The sequence below is a fragment of the Saimiri boliviensis genome, chromosome 8 (genome assembly GCF_048565385.1).
Source record: "Saimiri boliviensis isolate mSaiBol1 chromosome 8, mSaiBol1.pri, whole genome shotgun sequence".
In the NCBI taxonomy this organism is placed as follows: domain Eukaryota; kingdom Metazoa; phylum Chordata; class Mammalia; order Primates; family Cebidae; genus Saimiri; species Saimiri boliviensis.
In genome coordinates, this window is record NC_133456.1 from 26299825 (window position 1) to 26320603 (window position 20779).

Consider the following 20779-nt stretch of genomic DNA (forward strand, 5'->3'; position numbering starts at 1 on the left):
GTGGGGGAGTAGGTACAGGCGTTGGAAGTGAGGGGTGCTGATTGGTCAGGTTGGAGATGGAATCATAGGGGGTCAAAGTGAGGTTTTCTGGCTGTTTTCTATTCTTGGGTGGGATGGCAGAACTGGTTGAGCCAGATTGTGGGTCTGGGTGGTGTCAGTTGATCCATTGAGCGCAGGGTCTGCAAAATATCTCAAGCACTGCTCTTAGGTTTTACAATAGTGATGTATCCCCAGCAGCAATTTGGGGAGGTTCAGACTCTTGGAGCCAGAGGCTGCACAACCCTTAAGCTGTACTTTCTAATCTTGTAACTATTTGTTAGTCCTTGTTGGAAATAGATGCTAGGTGCCACAAAGAAAAATTAGCACGGAGACAAACGATCTTTCAGCAAAGCAATTTTTACTTCCAGGACTGCAAGACGGGTACCCTTACTAACCATCGTGCCCCGGGAGTACAAAGAACAAAGAAAAACAGACAAATTTATCCCTTATGCATCTGGGGTTGTCCTTACTGCTGTGTCTGATCTCCGTTGTTTGGAGCCAGACCTCACAATCTAAATTAAACCCGATTGGCTAATAATTTAAAACTTCCCTAAACAGGTAAAAGCAATGTAGAGCTGGGACATGCCTGTGAGCACGTCCAGCACAGATATCTTGGTTAAAGTATGAGGACTTAGAATGTACTACATGCCTGTAAGCACAGCATGTTTTACAGCTACACAGGATAGGGCTTAATAAAGAGTTATTAGCACACTTGTAATTTATTTTTTAACAAGAAAGGAAACTTTAAAAAGGAACTTTTCTACTTCCCACAGTCCTACAAAGGCAGACTGATCCCTAGGCAAAGAGGGGGTCTTTTTGGAAAAGGGCTATTATCAATTTTGTTTCAGAGTCAAACCATGAACTGAATTCCTCCCCAAAGTTTGGCCAATGTCCAGGAATGAACAAGGACAGCTTAAAGGCTAGAAGCTAGATGAAATCAGGTCTGATTTCTTTCACTGTCATAATTTCTTTCATTATAATTTTGCAAAGGCAGTGTCACTATTGCAAATCCAGTCCATTTGCAGTACTGTAGCCCCATCCCAGCCACAGCTTGGATCCATTTACTTTTCTCTATCCCCACTGCCACCACTCTGGTCAAAGCCACTATCATTTCTGCCCTCATTCCCTATAATATCCTCCTAACAGTCTTCCTGCTTCCTCTTTTTCTCCCACTAAAATTAATTCTCCATGTGGCAGCTAGAGAATTTTTTTTTTAAAAAAATAGCTTTATTGCAATATAATTCATCCACAATAAATTCACCCATTAAAAGTATAAAACCAAGTGAGTTTTCATATACTTACAAGATTGTACAACCATCGCTATTGTCTAATTTTAGAACATTTTTATTAACCCCACCCCCAGAAAACTCCATATTCATTAGCAGTCATTTCCCCTTCCTCCTTTCTCCTACCCCTAGCAACCACTCATCTACTTTCAATCTCGATAGATTTGCCTATTCTGGACATTTCACATAAACGGAAATATACAGTATGTGATTTTTTTGTGTCTCGCATCTTTCACTTAGAATCATGCCTATTTTTTTCTTTTTTATATTTTTATCCTACAAGCTTTTTTCTACTTTTATATTTATTTATGTACTTATTTAAAGAGACAGGTCTTCTATGTTGCTAGCCTCAAACTCCTGGGAATAAGTGATTCTCCCACCTCAGCTTCTCAAGTAGCTGGCACTACAGGTGTGCATGACCACATCTGGTTTTCTTTTCTTTTTTTTCTTTCTTTCTTTCTTTTTTTCTTTTTTTTTCTTTTTTTTTTTTTTTTGAGGTGGAGTCTTTTTGCTCTGTGGCCCAGGCTGGAGTGGTACCATCTGGGCTTACTGCAACCTCCATCTCCCAGGTTCAAGCAATTCACATGCCTCAGCCTCGGGAGTAGCTGGGATTACAGGAGTGTGCCACCATGCCCAGCTAATTTTTGTATTTTTAGTAGAGCCTGGTTTTCACCCTGTTGGCCAGGCTGGTCTCAAACTCCTGACCTCAGGTGATCCACCCACCTTGACCTCCCAAAGTGTTGGGATTACAGGCATGAACCACCCGGCCTGGCCTAAATACCACATGTACTTTGCCCATTCATCCGTTGATGGACACAGGCTGGTTCCATATTTTTGCTGTTGTGGATAGTGCTGCAGTAAACATGTGAGTGCACGTATCCTTCTGATATGCTGATTTCTTTCCCTTTCAAATCCCTACTCAGAAGTAGGACTGGTGGGTTGTATAGAAGTTTCCTTCCTTCCTTCCTTTCCTTCCTTCTTTCCTTCCTTTCTTCCTTTGGTGAGTGCAGGTATCCCTTTGATATGCTAACTTTTTCCCTTTGGATAGATACTCAGAAGTGGGATTTCTGGATTGTATGGTAGTTTGTTTGTTTCTTTGTTTCCTTCCTTCCTTCCTTCCTTCCTTCCTTCCTTCCTTCCTTCCTTCCTTCTTTCCTCCCTCCCTCCCCTCCCCTCCCCTCCCCTCAACCCCTTCCTCCTGATTAAGTCTCACTTTGTTGCCCAGGCTGGAGTGCAGTGGCACTATCTTGGCTCACTGCAACCTCTGCCTCTCAGGCTCAAGTGAGCCTCCTGTCTCAGCCTCTCAAGTAGCTAGAATTACAGGCACACACCACCATGCCAGGTTAATTTTTGTGTTTTTAGTTGAGGTGGGGTTTCCACGCGTTGGCCAGGCTGCTCTGGAACTCCTGACCTCAAATGATCCACTCACCTCGGCTTCTCAAAGTGATGGGATTACAGGCGTGAGCCACAGCACCTGGCCTCAAGTCATGTTATTAGAAGCGAGAATTAACAATTAGGAGAGACTTTAGAAATCTAGACAAGCACTCTTGTTTTATAAATGCAAAACCAAGGCCTAAACAAGGTGAAAGATTTGTCTGGGGTATGGAAGGGTACCTAGGTCTGTTCTGAGATCTCTAATTTCCATGACAGCTTCTTTTTCATTTATAATATTGATTTGTTTTACTCCAATATCATGCTTGCCCTCCGCCTCCCTAGTCTACCCCCAAATGACTAAAACGTACAGATGTTTGCTTTGGTCTTCTACTTTCTTTTCTTTGTTGAGCTTTCTTCCTAAAATGCTTGAAACAGGCCCTCAAATGGAAGGCGAGGACGTGGTTAGGAAGGCCGGCAGTCCCACACCAGAAAGGCACTCTCTATGTGTCCGCTGGCTCCTTCGTCTCTTCCTCCTTCACTGTCAGGGTTCCTCGTTCCCCTGCGGCCCCCTCCCTCTTCCTTCCTCGCCCATCAGCCAGTCGCCCAGTTACCAGCTCCCGGAGGCTCCGCCCCCTTCAGGGACCAGATGCCCTGACCCAAGATGGCGCCAGGCGCTTCGGCAGTGAGGGAAGTGAGCTCACGCTACTCCGGAAGGGAAGGCGGGGAAGGAGCAGGAGGGTGGCTGACCCACTGTGGGGCTGTGGGTGGGGCGGCGGCCGCGGCCCTGGCATTCACGCTTGGATCTGGAGAGAGCGCGGGAGACTCACCGGCTCCCGGAAACCCGGTAGATAGCCCCGGGCCAGGGGCACAGGAGGAAGTTGCCCCGAGGGGCTCGCCTCTGGCCCTGGGAGAGGCGGCCCCAGGAGCCGGCGTCCCGCCCCCGGCGGCCTCCTGCCCCGACCCTCCTCCTAGGCTGCGTGCGCCGGCCCAGGCTGTATGTTGGGGGCTGCGGCGGGAACCGCCGTGCGGGCTTAGTGGGACCCACTGCCTGAGGACCGGCCGGAGGAGAAGAGGCACCGCGGCGGGTCAGCCCCGAGGTTAGGCCGCGGGTCCCCTCTCCGTGGCGCTTCGTCCTTTTCCCAGCCGTGTTGGCTACAGAATCTGCGACCTCCCCGCGCTCCTTCTCTTTCGAGTATGTCACCTAAGTCCTCTCGCCGGATGATTTTTCCTCCTTGCTTTTGCCGGAAAGGAGAGATACATAGCTGAAGGATATCTGCCCTCGTCGCTTCCCCTGGCCTCTTAAAAGTTTAACTTCAGTGGAAATGTGTATCTTCCTTTTCTGGACCATTTGACAGTCCCACGCCAGACGCCGTCTGATTTAGCAACCGGGATCATAATCAGATCAAATCTTAAAAAAAAAAAAAAAAAAAAAAAAAAAAAAGTCACCTACGAGACTACAGAATTGTTCTCTCCAGCTCAAGAAGGGCAAGTGGACTTTGGCGTTAAGATGCAGGGGGGTGAACCAGTGTCCACAATGAAAGTCTCGGAGAGCGAAGGAAAGCTGGAGGGCCTGGCCACAGCGGTGACCCCGAATAACAAGAACAGCAGCTGTGGAGGTGGAATCAGCAGCAGCAGCAGTAGCAGCAGCAGCAGCCGTGGTGGCAGTGCAAAAGGCTGGCAGTACAGGTATGGTCCTTTCTCCAAAATTACTTCCTGAGGTGGAGGTAGGGGTGAATATGCCGGAGGCTGCATCCCGCAATTGTTGAAAGATAAAATTTTTTCACTGGCTTCCAGAAGCAACTGATATATCTGGTTTGGATCTGGGCCCTCGCCTAAAAGATTTAATCCATTCATTTGTTCATTCAACAGGTATTTATTGAGGGCCTTTTGGGGAATACAGAAATGTATCCCTAAACTTCCTCTACAACCAGAGAGTCAGTGCTTCCTCCGATTTATTTCTGTACTCACTTCTGCTTTTGCATGTGTTGCAATTTTTTTTTTTTTTTTTTTTTTTTGAGACGGAGTTTCGCTCTTGTTACCCAGGCTGGAGTGCAATGGCGCCATCTCGGCTCACCGCAACCTCCGCCTCCTGGGTTCAGGCAATTCTCCTGCCTCAGCCTCCTGAGTAGCTGGGATTACAGGCACGTGCCACCATGCCCAGCTAATTTTTTGTATCTTTAGTAGAGACGGGGTTTCACCATGTTGACCAGGATGGTCTCGATCTCTTGACCTCGTGATCCACCCGCCTCGGCCTCCCAAAGTGCTGGGATTACAGGCTTGAGCCACCGCGCCCGGCAGTGTTGCAATTTCTTTACAAGCCAGTCTTCTCTGATGGGCTACGAGGACAGGGACTGTTTAACTCAGCTTTCTCGAGAGGAGAGGCTAGCAAATTCTGGTGCTCAAAACTGACTTGCCCAGAGATTGGAGTAACTCAATCAGAAAAGATTCTTGCCCTGAGGGTATTTGTGACTTGGACAAGGTCATGTATATAAATAATTTGAATACAAGGACAAAGGTAGAGCTCCTAATGCCTCTGATGAACGAAACCTGAGCCTGGAGATGTTTCAGTTTGCTTTGCTCAGGCCACTTCAGTGCTGTCTGTCTTGATGAGAAATTCTACGTTTGTCAATTTTTCACTAACATGAATAAACAACTTAAGGAAGAGGAAGACAGTCCTGGAGAGGCAACAAGTTTTGTTTTTGTTTTTTTAATACATAAAGTGTAGGGGGAGAGAACTATCCAGAACCTTAAGAGTGCATGAAATAAACCGGCACATACCATCCTATTGGAACTAAAGGGATGAATTCTTAACTTTTGATTGACTCCTGTGTGCCTAACTGTAGTCCTTTTAGCCCTTGTGCTTATTTGCGCTCGTGAAATTTGTGTGAAACTTGAAGGGATTAAAGCCAAGATTTTTGTGAGGGATATACATTTATCATGAATAATATTCATATGTATGAAATATGCATGACTGTATTAACGTACAGAAGTGAAATGTAGAAGTATTTTAACTTTTTTTGAGACAGAGTCTGGCTTTGTCACCCAGGCTTTAGTGTGGTGGCAGGAGCTCAAGTCACTGCAACTTCCACCTCCCACATTCAAGCCATTCTTGTGTCTCAGCCTCCTGAGTAGCTGGGATTACAGGCATGTGCCACTATACCTGGCTAATTTTTGTATTTTTAGTAGAGACAAGGTTTCACCATGTTGGCCAGGCTGATCTTGAACTCCTGACCTAAAGTGATCAGCCCTCCTCTGCTTCCCAAAGTGTTGGGATTACAAGTGTGAGCCACTGCGCCTGGCCGGAAGATACTAACTTTTTATTGGTAAGTGACTATAGGGTAAGAAAATATATTCAGTTTCTGTGAGATGTCTAAGCTTACTTTTGGAATCAACATGTTTTGTGTGTATGTGGCTTAAGGTGGCTTAAGACTGACTATATAAGATTATCAATTACTTGAGAGATATATTTTGATAGCACCTAAGGAAGCAAGATAAAGAAATTCCTGGTAGTCAGAGGTCAGTCTTCTGATACTCAAGCTCTGAAACCCAGCCTCAATTAAATTGAAAAGTGAAATAAACTTCTTAGCACTGGGGAGAGTTGTTATAAAGCCATGCACTTTACTAATATACTTATATCTGGACCCCCATTATTCCTTAATCCCTTACTTAGGGCTTTATTATTATTATTATTATTAATTTGAGACAGAGTCTCTGTTGCCTAGGCTGGAGTGCAGTGGCCAGATCTTGGCTCACTGCAACCTCCACCTCCTAGGTTCAAGCAATTCTCATGCCTCAGCCTCCCAAGTAGCTGGGATTTTAGGCACTTGCCACCAAGCCCGGCTAATTTTTGTATTTTTATTAGAGATGAGGTTTCACCATGTTGGTCAGGCTGATTTCGAATTCCTGGCCTCAAGGGATCTCTGCCCACCTTGGCTTCCCACGGTGTTGGAATTGGGGCATGAGCCACCACACCTGGCCTTTAGGGCCTTATTTAATGGTTATATAATTTTTTTATTTTTTAAAACTTTTTATAGAGATGAGGTCTCACTATATTGCTCAGGCTGGTTTCGAACTCCTGGACTCAAGCAATTCTCCCATCTCAGCCTCCCAAAGTGATGGGATTACAGGCTTGAGCAGCTACACCTGGCCATGATTTTCATACTAGAATCTGTTGAAAGCACAAATGAGAAAGGTTTTTAGGGGAAATGTAACAGAGGAAATGGCTGACGATGTAGGGCATCCAAGGAAGATTTGAAAAATTAACATGTAGACTCATGTACATTACTTCCGAGTACAATAATCATGGTCATAATGACCTTAAGTTGTCCAGGAAAGCACTCTCTGTTTAAGAGGCAGAGAACTGTATATACAGTGATGAACAGTTTAAATAAAATCGCTTAAATTAAAAAAAAAATGCTTGGAAAATTCAGTTATGTGGAACTTTTCTTAAATAATGAAGATAAATAAGGCACGATGACTGCATTTACATCCCAGCATATCTTTTTATTTTAATGTGGCTTGTCCAAGGCTAATCTTTCCATGTGGCTCTCAGTCTAATTTCTCTCATTGTCCTCTAGGTCATAAGCAGTTTTCCCTGTTGTCCTGTATTGCTTTGTCTTTCTGGTTTTTTCCCTTGAGACTCAGTCACTAGACTTGAGTGATTGGGACTTGCCCTTTCACCCAGGCTAGTGTGAAGTGATGTAATCTTGGCTCACTGAAACCTCCACCCCACTGGGTTCAAGCATTACCCTTGCCTCAGCCTCCTGAGTTGCTGAGATTACAGGCACTCACCACCATGCCTGGCTAATTTTTGTTTCTTCTGTTTTTTGTGGTTTTTTTTTAGACGGAGTCTTGCTCCGTCGCCAGGCTGGAGTGCAGTGGTACGACCTCAGCTCACTGCAATTTTTGCCTCCCAGGTTCAAGTGATTCTCCCGCCCCAGCCTCCCAAGTAGCTGGGACTACAGGCACGTGCCACCACGCAAGGCTAGTTTTTGTATTTTTAGTAGAGATGGGGTTTTACCATGTTGTCTAGGATGGTCTCAATCTCTTGACCCTGTGATCTGCCCACGTCAGCTTCCCAAAGTGCTGGGATTACAGGCATGAGCCACTACACCCAGCCTATCTTAACGTTTTTTGACACTACTTTCTCTTGGTTTCCCTTTTACTCATTTATTCCTTTCTCAGTTCCAGTGGTTAACGCTTTTCTTTGAAGGCTGGTGTGATATTCCAATGTCTTTTCTTACGCTACATGCTTTTCATTTGTCTCATTCTCTTCCATAGCCTCAGCTAATAGGTTCTTGAGTCAGGAAACCTCTCTCTGGAACTCCACCTGCCTACCTGAACATTTCGATTCGGTATCCCATCAGTACTTTTAACTCTAATATCTACTATAATTTGCTACTGTCTCTATTTTTAAAATGGAGACTTCAGGTTATGTCTTATGGAGGGGTTGAAATTTAGGGAAAACCTTGTTCAGAACCTTGGCTTTGGCTTTGCAGACTTAGGGATTTAATTAGCATAATGTTTTTAAGGTTCGTTCTGATCCAGAGCCTAAGAGAGATGTAAGAGGGAATTCAGGGAGAGTCTGAAGTGCAAAACAAAAACAAGTTCATTAAGAAAATAAAGAGGTAGCCAGGCATGATGGCTCACTCCTGTAATCCTAGCACTTTGGGAGGCCAAGGCAGGTGGGAGGCCCAGGCGGGTGGATCACTTGAGGGCCAGGAGTTCAAGACCAGCCTGGGCAACATGGCGAAACCCCATCTCTACAAAAAATACAAACATTAACCAGGCATGGTGGTGTGAGAGTCCCAGCTGGTTGGGAGGCTATGGCGCAAGAATTGCTTGGGCCACAGAGTGAGACTCTGTCTCAGCAACAAAAAAAAGTCAAGTGGTGAAAGAACAGTTACTCCATAGACAGTAGGGTATTCCCAAAAGTAAGAGGAGGAACGCATCCATCCTAGGTACAATGCTTGTATGTTTAGGATTTAAAAAGATCGCCGGGCGCGGTGGCTCAAGCCTGTAATCCCATCACTTTGGGAGGCCGAGGGGGGTTGATCACAAGGTTGAGAGATCGAGACCAACCTGGTCAACATGGTGAAACCCCGTCTCTACTAAAAATACAAAAAATTAGCTGGGCATAGTGGCGTGTGCCTGTAATCCCAGCTACTCAGGAGGCTGAGGCAGGAGAATTGCCTGAACCCAGGAGGCGGAGGTTGCGGTGAGCCGAGATCGTGCCATTGCACTCCGGCCTGGGTAACAAGAGCGAAACTCTGTCTCAAAAAAAAAAAAAAAGAAAAAAAAAAAAGGATTAAAAAAGATCATGGGGAGATGTGCTTTGCTACAATGGTTTGTGATATAGGATTAATTTTCTTAATTACTATATTTTGCAAGGATCAATATTATTATCTTTAAAGCAAAATTAGGAATGGCTTTGTTCTCAAGATACAGCAATATTAGGACACTTACAAGTCTGAGTCTGTTTCGTAAACATTATCAATCTGTTCCCTTTATCATAAACATCTAGAAGCGAGGAATACCTTTCCAGGAATGCAGCCCACCAAGTCCTAGCATGATTTTCCCAGCCCTCACTCAAGATGGAGTTGCTCTGGTTCAAATGCCCCTGACAGAAAGGTTGTAATTTTTTCACATCCTTACTATCACTTGTTATTGTCTGACTTCTTAGTTTTAGCCATGCTTGTGGGTGTGGGTAAGTGGTGTCTCACTGTGGTTTTCATTTACATTTCTCTGATGACTAATGATGTTGAACATCTTTTCATGTAATTACTGGTCATTTGAATACCATCTATGGAGAAGTGTCTATTCAGATCCTTTGCTCATTTTATTTATTTATTTATTTATTTTTGAGGTGGAGTCTCACTCTTGTTGCCCAGGCTGGAGTGCAATGGCATCTTCTCGGCTCACAGCAACCTCCACCTTCTGGGTTCAAACGATTCTCCTGCCTCAGCCTCCCGAGGAGCTGGGATTGCAGGCACGTGCCATCATGTCCAGCTAGTTTTTGTATTTTTAGTAGAGATGGGGGTCTTACCATGTTGGCCAGGATGGTCTCGATCTCTTGACCTCGTGATCCACCTGCCTCAGCCTCCCAAAGTGCTGAGATTAGAAGCGTGAGCCACCATGGCCAGCCCTTTTGCTCATTTTAAAATTGGGTTTTTTAATCTTTTTAATTCTGTATACAATTAGCTTTATTAGATAAATGATTTGCAGATATTTTCTCCTGTATTATGGGGTGTCTTTTCACTTTCTTTAATTTTATTAATGAAATTTTTTTTTTTTTTTTTTTTTTTTGAGACGGAGTTTCGCTCGTTACCCAGGCTGGAGTGCAATGGCGCGATCTCGGCTCACCACAACCTCCGCCTCCTGGGTTCAGGCAATTCTCCTGCCTCAGCCTCCTGAGTAGCTGGGATTATAGGCACGTGCCACCGTGCCCAGCTAATTTTTTGTATTTGTAGTAGAGACGGGGTTTCACCATGTTGAACAGGATGGTCTTGATCTCTTGACCTCGTGATCCACCCGCCTCAGCCTCCCAAAGTGCTGGGATTACAGGCTTGAGCCACCGCACCCGGCTATGAAATTTTTTTAAATGAGTTTCACTCTTGTTGCCCAGGCTGGAGTGCAATGGCATTATCTTGGCTCACCACAACCTCCGCCTCCCGGGTTCAAGCAATTCTCTTGCCTCAGCCTCCTGAGCAGCTGGGATTATAGGCATGCACCACCACAACCTGCTAATTTTGTATTTTTACAGAGACAGGGTTTCTTCATGTTGGTCAGGCTGGTCTTGAACTCCTGACCTCATGTAATCCACCCGCCTCAGCCTCCCAAAGTGCTGGGATTACAGGCATCAGTCATCGTGCCTGGCCAATATTTTTATTTTTAAATTGAGACAGGGTCTCACTATGTTGACCTGAATTCCTTACTCTGGCAATCTTCCCACCTTGGCCTCCCAAAATTGTCAGAATGTTTAAGTGTCTTATCTAGCCAATCTTCAGAGATATGGGGTATTGGAAATACAGAAATTGTCTTTATGGTATCCAGAATGTTTCACTTCTGTTATCACATTTAATCCTCACAACTCTGGAAAAAGGTAGGGCATTATTATCCCTATTTTGCAGTTGAAGAAAACAAAAGTCTCAATGACCGTATAGACTTAGACAGTGTATTATACGTAGTTATATATTACATGTAGCCAAGGTTACGTCGCTAGTAAGTGGAAGAACTTTATTTCTACATATTTACATAGAGGTATTAAAAGTAGATAACTCTCTAAAAGGAATGGATAATTACTGAAAATAACTATTTTGGTACATGGTTGGTTTTATGGTTTACTGGTGTTCTAACTTATGTAACAAATATTTTTGAGGCTCTGCTATGTCTAATATACTGTTAGTTAATGTCAAATTAATGTGCACATGCAAAACAATGTAAGTAGGAATTCTAAGGCTTATTTTGGGAGGATCTTCAAAATAATCAAGAATAGGAAGGACATCAGTGGCGTTTGCAAAATAATCTCAGGATGACCTTTTTAAAAAAAGAAAAATTTTAAATAAGAGTCTTGCTCTCTTGTCCAGGTTGGAATGAGGTGGCGAATCTCAGCTCCCTAAAACCTCTGCCTCCCAGGTTCAAGTTCAAGTGATTCTCCTGCCTCAGCTTCCTGAGTAGCTAGGATCACAGGCACATGTCACCAAACCCGGCTAATTTTTGTATTTTTAGTAGAGAAGGGGTTTTACTATGTTGACCAGGCTGGTCTCAAACTCCTGACCTTAAGTTATCTGCCTGCCTTGGCCTCCCAAAGTGCTGGGATTACAGGCATGAGCCACCATACCCAGCCCTTTTAAAAAATTAAATTTAAGAACTTATTAGATTAGCCTTAAATTTTTTGTTTCCAGAGTAATTTATATTCATACGATGTGAGCTTTCTTTACCGTTTATAGACAAATTTCCCAATTCTGGATCTTCCCATTTTATAGTGAATATTCACAGTTTATAAAATGTGCATGTTTTCATTATTTTTATATTCTTCATGTCAGCTTGTAGAGAAATTCACAAATCTGCAAATATGCCACCTGCTTATTAAAATGGGCAGAAGGGAACTATTCAAAAGAGGAACTGAAAGACAAACCAGAGTGTTTGACGGGCCTGCTTTTTTTTAATTTTGAACCTCTTCACTTGCTAACCATATTAACAGATAAATCTCTTTTCCTCATTAGCAAATAGTTATGCTTTTCAGTAAATGTGTAAGAGTCTGCAAATGTATAGTATAGAAATAATTTTTGTGGTCAGACCACAATAATTTTGTGGTTTCTCCCACTGTCAATACTATTATAAGGAAAAGTGCCTGTTTGCAAATGGGAAAAGGAGATTGGCCTAAAGATAAATAAATGTTTACAATTTTAGAGGTTTTGCCTTTTCTTTCGAATTGATTTGAAGAAAAAGTCATAAATGATTTTTCTTTCTCTGCAGAGGTTAAAGGAAAATTGATATATATATATTTCTGTACTCTAGTTTTTGTTTTCTGTATCTGAAATCCACTATAGATGCTGTTAAAAACAAGAGAAAGATGGTTGTAGGCATGTAACTGAAAACTATAAAATATTGTTCCAAGCCGGGCGCGGTGGCTCAAGCCTGTAATCCCAGCACTTTGGGAGGCCGAGGCGGGTGGATCACGAGGTCGAGAGATCGAGACCATCCTGGTCAACATGGTGAAACCCTGTCTCTACTAAAAATACAAAAAATTAGCTGGGCATGGTGGCGTGTGCCTGTAATCCCAGCTACTCAGGAGGCTGAGGCAGGAGAATTGCCTGAACCCAGGAGGCGGAGGTTGCGGTGAGCCGAGATCGCGCCATTGCACTCCAGCCTGGGTAACAAGAGCGAAACTCCGTCTCAAAAAAAAAAAAAAAAAAATTGTTCCAAAATCTAATGAAGTATACCAAGCGTTGAGGAGCAAGATGTGGTTTATTATAGTATGCGCTGATATCTTAATTTCCTTACATTTTTGCACTACATATCTAAAAACAGCTTATTTGAGTTCATATTTTCCATAGAAGTTCTGCTATTTCAGAACTAATCAAATAGATTAAGGTCGGAATATGCCAGTTAGTCTTTTTACTCCTTTTTGGATAAATCACATAATTTAGATCCTGGAGGAAATTATCTATTGGGCTAAAATTCTTGTGATTTTGCTTTTGAATTACATAAATTTGTCAGCCTTCACCAAGTAGTTATTGAGGAATTACCAGCTACCTCAATCTGAGTTAAGTTTTACATTGTATAAAATCATTTTTTAAAAGTTTTTTTTTTTTTTTTTTTTAATTTAAAAATAGAGATCAGGATCTCACCATGTTGACCAGGCTGGTCTTGAACTCCTGACCTCTGGTGATCCACCTTCCTCGGCCTCCCAAATTGTCGGGGTTACAGGCATGAGCCACCTCGCCTGGCCAGGTGGTATTTTGTTTTTATGCTACAGAGTTGTGTGAAAGATATTTATAGAGATTCTTTAAACTCTCAAATTAGTGAGTGTAGGGGCTTAATGTGAATTTGTGCAGTGATGGTCTTAAAAGATGGTATTATTTTTCTTTGTTCATAGTCTTTAGACACTAGTTCGTTAAAGGATATATTTGAAAATTATATTGGCGTATAGATTACTATTATCTTCTCTTTCTACTGTTACCTTGTTTGGTATAGGTATACGTGCATGCATGCGTGTGTGTGTGTGTGTGTGTGTGTGTGTGTGTGTGTGTATTTTCAGCAGAATTGAAAATACTGTTTAAAAAAAAAAGTATTTGTTTATTTTGAGACCAGGTTATGAGACTGGGTAATTTTTAAATTTTTGTTGGAGATGGTGTTTCACCGTCTTGCCAAGGCTGGTCTCAAACTCCTGGGTTCAAGTGATCCACCCACCTCTGCCCCCAAAGTGCTGGGATTTCAGGTGTGAGCTACCGAGTTGATTCCGAAAATATTACTGATATAAATTATACTATTTGGAGGAAAGAGAACATCTTTGTATTCTTCCCTAGCTAAGCACAATTCCTATGCTTATTGTTTAATGAAGTGATTTGTGTCCAGACTTGTTCAATAATTAATATTTATGAGTATTTTAAGAAAAGTTTGAATGTTTGGATTTGTTGAGAGAGAGAAGGAACAATCAAGAGAGCTTTCTTGGTGTCTCTTCTAACACTAATCTCATATCATGAGGACCCTACCCTTATGACCTCATCTGAACTTAATTATCTACCAGAGGCTCTATCTCCAAATGCCATGAGTGTTCGAACTTCAACATAAGAATTTTGGGAGGCTAAATTTAGTTCATTCCACTTTTAATAAATTCTCTATTGATGGACATTTAATTTATTCCCACATTTTGCTATTACAAATTATGCCGCAGTCAATAATCTTTGTACATGTGTCGTCTTGCAAGCTTATGAATATATCTGAGGGGAAAAAGACCCAGAAGAGGAATTGCTGAGTCAATTTGTAATCTTTACATTTATTGTCTGATTTCTCTTGATTGGGGTATATGGTGCCATGAGTGCCTATTTCCCAATAGCCTTATCAGTGTAATTTGTTAACAGTTTTTATAACTGTCAAATTGATACAAATTTAAAAGTTTGATAGGTTAAAAAATGCTATTTTCATGTAGTTTTAATTTCTCATTATGAGTGAAATTTAACATAAGATTTTGAGTGGGATTTTATCCTGTTTTGCTATCATGGTATATAGTGATTCCATTTAAATCAGCAGTTAGGGCTGGGCAAGATGGCCCACAGCATTTTGGTGGTTGCTGGGATGGTGAAATCCCAGCATTTTGGGAGGCTGAGACTGGCAGATCGCTTGAGGCCAGGAGTTTGAGACCAGCTTTGCCAACATGATGGAACTGTGTCTCTACTAAAAAGATAACAATTAACTAGGCATATTGGCACGTGTCTCTAATTCCACCTACTCAGGAGGCTGAGGTAGGAGGATGGCTTGAGCCTGGGAGGTTGTAATGAGCTGAGATTCCGCCACTACATTCTAGCCTGAGTGACAGGGCAAGACTCTATGTCAAAAAAAATCAGCAATGAGGAAGATTCTATACTAAATATGAGACTTATATACCTTTTGAATTTTTTTTAAATTGTTAGATTCTTGGTAACTCAGATGTGGTTTCTTTTTAGAGTACACATTGTTTATTTTAAAGTAATATTTTAAAATTTTCAGATGATTTTATAGCTTTTCAAGATATAGAATTATTTGATTATATGAATATTTGTATTTGTAATTGGGAGGTGCTCAATTTCAACAGGGAGTTTCAGTAGTCAGTGGGAGTTTGAAGGTATATATTTTGATAGCTAAAATTATGATGAACACTGTTATAAGGAATCCAACTCGGGAAGCTGACACAGGAGGATTGCTTGAACCCAGGAGTTCAAGTACAGTCTGGGTAAGATAGCAAGACCTTGTCTCTTAAATGAAACCTTTTTCTTTTCTGTGTCTTTTTTTTTTTCAAAAGTATTTCAATAATATTTGTAGGTATTTTAGGAGAAAACCTGAATGTTTGAAGTTGTTGTTACTTAGATCATAAAGATGAAATTTTTGAAAGAAGACCTGACTCAGATAATAAATGAGTGAAAGTGAACATTACCTGGTGCTTCTTGTGTGCCATTCAGCTGCTTTTTTCTGTTTAATAAGGAGAAAGGGAAATGCTTTTCTGCTTTTTCTTTTTACTTTCAATTTAGAAAGATTAAGTCTAAAGGAAGAATACATTCTTTGTTCCTAGTTCATGGATTATGCTATTATGGACAAATACTGTGTTATTATAAGTATATTTTGGAACTAGGCATTGTTTAAATCCAAAGAGGTATCTACAAAGATAGAATAGACATTCAGATGGGGGTGGCGGCAGTGAGATTTTTAGTAATCTCTCATTCCGTTGGTCTGTGGTGTCTTGGTCTCGTTGAAATGGCTACTATGAAGATGTTTTAGAAGTATATGAGGTATCGGCTGGGTGCAGTGACTCCCGTTTATAATCCCAGCATTTTGGGAAGCCAAGGTGGATGGATCACTTGAGATCAGGAGTTTGAGACCAGCCTGACTAACACGGTGAAACACCCTCTCTACTAAAAATATAAAAGTAACCAGGTGTGGTGGTACATGCCTGTAATCCCAGCTACTCGGGAGGCTGAGGCAGGAGAATTGCTTGAACCCAGGAGGTGAAGGTTGTGGTGAGCCAAGATCACACCATTGTGCTCCAACCAGGACAACAAGAGTGAAACTCTATCTCAAAAAAAAAAAAAAAAAAAGCAGCAGCATATGGGACATAAGTAAATATTACTATGTCAGTGAAATATTGTACTAGAAAAAGTTCTACTTTTCTCTAAAAGTTTTAATGTGAAATATAATGTTGCCTTTATTTTCAGACTTAATTTGAGAAATAACAGTTTTCTATTGAGCAAAACAAAACCTTTAGCATTCTGATTTTTGAGGATCTTTTTTTAGTTGTTATTAAGACAGGGTTTTGCAATATCACCCAGGCTGGAGTACACAGCTTACTGCAGACTTGACCTCCTGGGCTCAAGCAGTCCTCCCACCTCATCCTCCCAAGTAACTGGGACCACAGATGCATGCCACCACACCCAGTTAATTTATTTTATTTTTTGTAGAGACAGGGTCTTGCCATGTTGCCCAGGCTGGTTTCTTTTTTTTTTTTTCTTTTTTTGAGACAGAGTTTCGCTCTTGTTACCCAGGCTGGAGTGCAATGGCGTGATCTCAGCTCACCGCAACCTCCGCCTCCTGGGTTCAGGCAATTCTCCTGCCTCAGCCTCCTGAGTAGCTGGGATTACAGGCATGTGCCACCATGCCCAGCTAATTTTTTTTTGTATTTTTAGTAGAGACGGGGTTTCACCATGTTGACCAGGATGGTCTCGATCTCTTGACCTCGTGATCCACCCGCCTCGGCCTCCCAAAGTGCTGGGATTACAGGCTTGAGCCACCGCGCCCGGCTAGGCTGGTTTCTAACTCCTGGGCTCAAATGACCCTCCTGCCTTGGCTTCCCAAGGTGCTAGGATTACAGGTGTGAGCCACTGTGGTTGGCCATTGAGGGTCTTTTACACACATTTTAGTTTAGGCTGAAAAGGGCATCTCACCTACATATGAGAAAACTGAGGCCCAGAAAGATTAAGTGATTTCACTAAGGTCACTTATGGAGCCAGTCAGTGGGAAAGTCTAAATGAAATTCTCTGTCCCACTTAGGTGCTCATTCTGCTGTGTAACACTACCTCACACTTAACTTTTTTTTTTTTTTTTCGAGATGGAGTCTTGCTCTGTCACCCAGGCTGGAGTGCAGTGGCACGATCTCTGCTCACTACAACCTCTGCCTCCCAAGTTCAAGCAATTCTCTTGCCTCAGCCTCCTGCATAGGTGGGATTACAGGCATGTGCCACCATGCCTGGCTAATTTTTTTTTTTTTTGTATTTTTTGTATTTTTAGTAGAGACAGGGTTTTGCCATGTTGGCCAGGCTGGTCTCAAATTCCTGACCTTAGGTGATCCATCCGCCTTAGCCTCTCAAAGCGTTGGGATTATAGGCGTGAGCCACTGTGCCCAGCTTTAACTTTTTTAAAAACAGAGATAAGAGTTTCGCTATGTTGCCCATGCTCTTCTCAAACTCCTGGGCTCAGACATTCCTCCAACCTTGGTCTCCCAAAGTGCTTGGATTATAGGTCTGAGCCACCACACCTGGTCACACTTAACTTTTAGAAACTTAATTTTCAACATTGGGGATGTTGAAAAGTCTACTAATAATGTCCAAACATCCTGTTAATAGGTAAAAGCTGCACCCTGTTTTTGTTGGCAGACAATGCTGTCATAGCGCTGGTGTGAGGAATCAAGCCCCCTTAAATGGAAGGGTGAGAGTTAAATTGGTGAAGTTTTTTGAAGAGTAGGTTAGCAATATCTATAAAACTAAAAATGCATATAGTTCTCACCTTGCAATTTCACTTTTAACAAATATACACAAAGATCTGTACGACTCGGTTCATTGCAGCATTGTTTGTAATAAAAGCCTGAAAATGTCCATTGGTAGGGGGAGTGGTTAAATTTGTAAATACTATACGATGGTTTACTGTGCAGATGTTAAGGATGAGTTATGTGTTGAAATGAAACCATTCCTAAGAAAACTGTTTCATGAAAAAAAGTAAGCTGTAGAACAGTCTTAATTGCAGCCATTTCCTTAAAAAACAAAGTGTGTGTGTGTGTGTGTGTGTGTGTGTGTGTGTGTGTATGTGTACGTGTGTGCTTGTAGGTGCATAGGTTAATTTTTGGAGAGATGTGCAAGACATTGAGGGAAGTCCTTGCCTTTGTCTGGTATAAACCCAGCTGGACCTTAAAGTGATGAGAACAGAGTTTATTCAGTAGCTACTGACAGGGAGGGAAAGAGCTGAACTGCCAAGGTGATTAGGCATTTTGAAGGGAGAATGAAGGAGAAGGGAGAGTGGGGCCTCATAAGAGTCAGAGAAGTAAAAAGTTACCAAGAGTTGATCAGTGTAATGTGACTAGACCAGACTGTGTTTGCTAGCTGGCAGTTAATGAAGTTAGGATTCTCTCCTCCTATAGAGACTGGGAAATAGGGGCCCCATCCTTCCTGATGAGTGTATTTCAAAATAGTGGCTTTCAGGTCCCTGAGAAAGACATTTCTGACTTTTAAGAGATGCATATGCACAATTGAAAACCTCTTTAATTGTTTTTATTTTAATTAAATTTATTTGAGACAGTGTCTCTTTAAGTCCCCCAGGATGGTGTGCAGTGGTAAGATCACAGCTCACTGCAGCCTCTACCTCCTGGGTTCAAGTGGTTGTCTGACCTCAGCCTCCCAAGTAGCTGGGACTTCAGGCATGTGCCACCATGCCTGGCTAATTTTTGTATTTTTTGTAGAGATGGGGTTCCACCATGTTGTCCAGGCTGGTCTCAAACTCCTGGGTATCTGCCTGCTTTGGCTTCCCAAAGTGGTGGGCTTACAGGCACAAGTCACCATACCTGGCCTTTATTTTTGTTTTTGAGACAGGATCTGGTTCTGTCATGCCTATGCTGGAGTGCAGCAGCATGATCATAGCTCACTGCAGCCTTGAACTCTTGGGTCAAGTGATCCTTCTCCCACAGCCTCCTGAGCAGATAGGAGTACAGGCACCTGCCCCCACGCCTGACTGATTTTTTGGTTGGTTTGTTTGTTTTGAGATGGAATCTTGCCCTGTCACCCAGGCTGGAGTGCAGTGGTGCAATCTCGGCTCACCTATCTCCGCGTCCTGGGTTCAAACAATTCTCCTGCCTCAGCCTCCCAAGTACCTGGGATTACAGGTACCTGCCACCGTGCTCAGCTAATTTTTGTATTAAATTTTTTTTTTTTTTTTTTTTTTTTTTTTTTTTGAGACAGAGTTTCGCTCTTGTTACCCAGGCTGGAGTGCAATGGCGCGATCTCAGCTCACCGCAACCTCCGCCTCCTGGGTTCAAGCAATTCTCCTGCCTCAGCCTCCTGAGTAGCTGGGATTACAGGCACGCACCACCATGCCCAGCTAATTTTTGTATTTTTAGTAGAGACGGGGTTTCACCGTGTTGACCAGGATGGTCTCGATCTCTTGACCTCGTGATCCACCCGCCTCAGCCTCCCAAAGTGCTGGGATTACAGGCTTGAGCCACCGCGCCCAGCTTGTATTAAATTTTTTATAATTTTTAGAGATGGGGTCTTGTTACATTGGCCAGGCTTTTCTCAAACTCTTTGCTTCGAGTAATACTCCTGCCTTGGCCTCCCAAAGCAGAGGTGTGAGCCAACGCACCCAACCTGTAAACTTTTTAAAAAATGCTCCAAGAAAGGGAAGTCAGGAACCTATGGTCAGATGTTGGCTAGAAAAGATGGTAAATTCTCCTGGCAACATTGAACTTTCTCAGGCAAGTAATTTAGTGGGGGACTGGGGTCATCCTAGGGATGCAGCCTTATGCTGCTAGAAACCAAGTGAGAGTTTTGGTCAAGTCTCTTACAGCAGATATTTGGATGGAGTTGTTAGGTGCTGAGAAAGTTCTGTAGTTCTTACTTCTGAAAAGACGAACTGGCAGCTGGAAGATAGGGTTGGGTAAGAGACTTTTCACTGTAATAAACTTGTAATACTTTTTGGGAGACAGTTCGTCATGCCTCTCTTATGTTCCTGCATGTCTGTGAGCAGAGGTGGTGTCGTTTGTTCTGTACTGTTTTTTTTTCAAGATTGTTTGTATGGCAGACAGCCTTGGAAGTTAGAGATTGTATCTCCCTCCAAAACAAATAATCAGGTTTATTTACTGTCTAGTAAGATAATGTCTCTCTCAAGCAGAAGTCAGGTCCACTTGGTGTTTATTACAAGATTTGAGTTTCCTAAGCTTTAAGTTCCTTTCCTGTAACATCACCCACTGCATACGTAGGCATCACATGTTCCTCAGCAGTTGCCCTGTGTGATGAGCTGATAATCTGTCTATTGCTATTGCTGTGAGAACCGAAGTCTTTGTCTCTAATTTAGGAGTCTCATGTCCTCTGCCAGCATATATGAAACTGTGGCAAGTTAATTTGTTAGCTTGCAAGTAGGGTAAATCTCAAATACTTTATAGTTGCTGACAAAATACGTACTGGAAAAAATACAATAATAATAATTATTATTTTTTTTTGAAATGGAGTTTCACTCTTGTTATCCAGGCTGGAGTGCAATGGCGTGATCTCGGCTCACCACAACTTCTGTCTCCTGGGTTCAAGCAATTCTCCTGCCTCAGCCTCCCGAGTAGCTGGGACTACAGGTGTGCACCACCATGCCCAGCTAATTTTTGTATTTTTAGTAGAGATGGGGTTTCACCATGTTGACCAGGATGGTCTCGATCTCTTGACCTCGTGATCCACCCGCCTCAGCCTCCCAAAGTGCTGGGATTACAGGCTTGAGCCACCGCGCCCGGCACAATAATTATTTTTTAAAATAAGGGTGAATGTGGTGGCTCATGCCAATTGGAAGTCTGAGGACCTTTTAGGTCCCATTATTCCCATTTGAAAGGGTCAGGCTAACAAGGTAAGAAAGATAACCAATCT

At 42.6% G+C, this 20779-nt stretch overlaps 1 protein-coding gene across 4 annotated transcripts in view; it reads left to right on the forward strand.

Annotated features, from left to right (window-relative positions):
- Positions 1 to 3398: 3398 nt before the first annotated feature.
- OSBPL11 (oxysterol binding protein like 11) overlaps positions 3399 to 20779 on the forward strand; it is an 86901-nt gene continuing 69520 nt past the window's right edge. Inside the window, exons 1-2 of one of the 4 annotated variants that reach the window (XM_074404200.1) lie at positions 4304 to 4385; positions 9223 to 9329. In XM_074404200.1, the coding sequence (XP_074260301.1) occupies positions 9268 to 9329 (62 nt within the window). In that variant the 5' untranslated portion in view covers positions 4304 to 4385; positions 9223 to 9267. Of the gene's footprint in view, positions 4386 to 8951; positions 9330 to 20779 lie in introns of those variants that run through there. The other 3 variants (XM_039477592.2, XM_074404198.1, XM_074404199.1) reach the window with 3 other exon arrangements.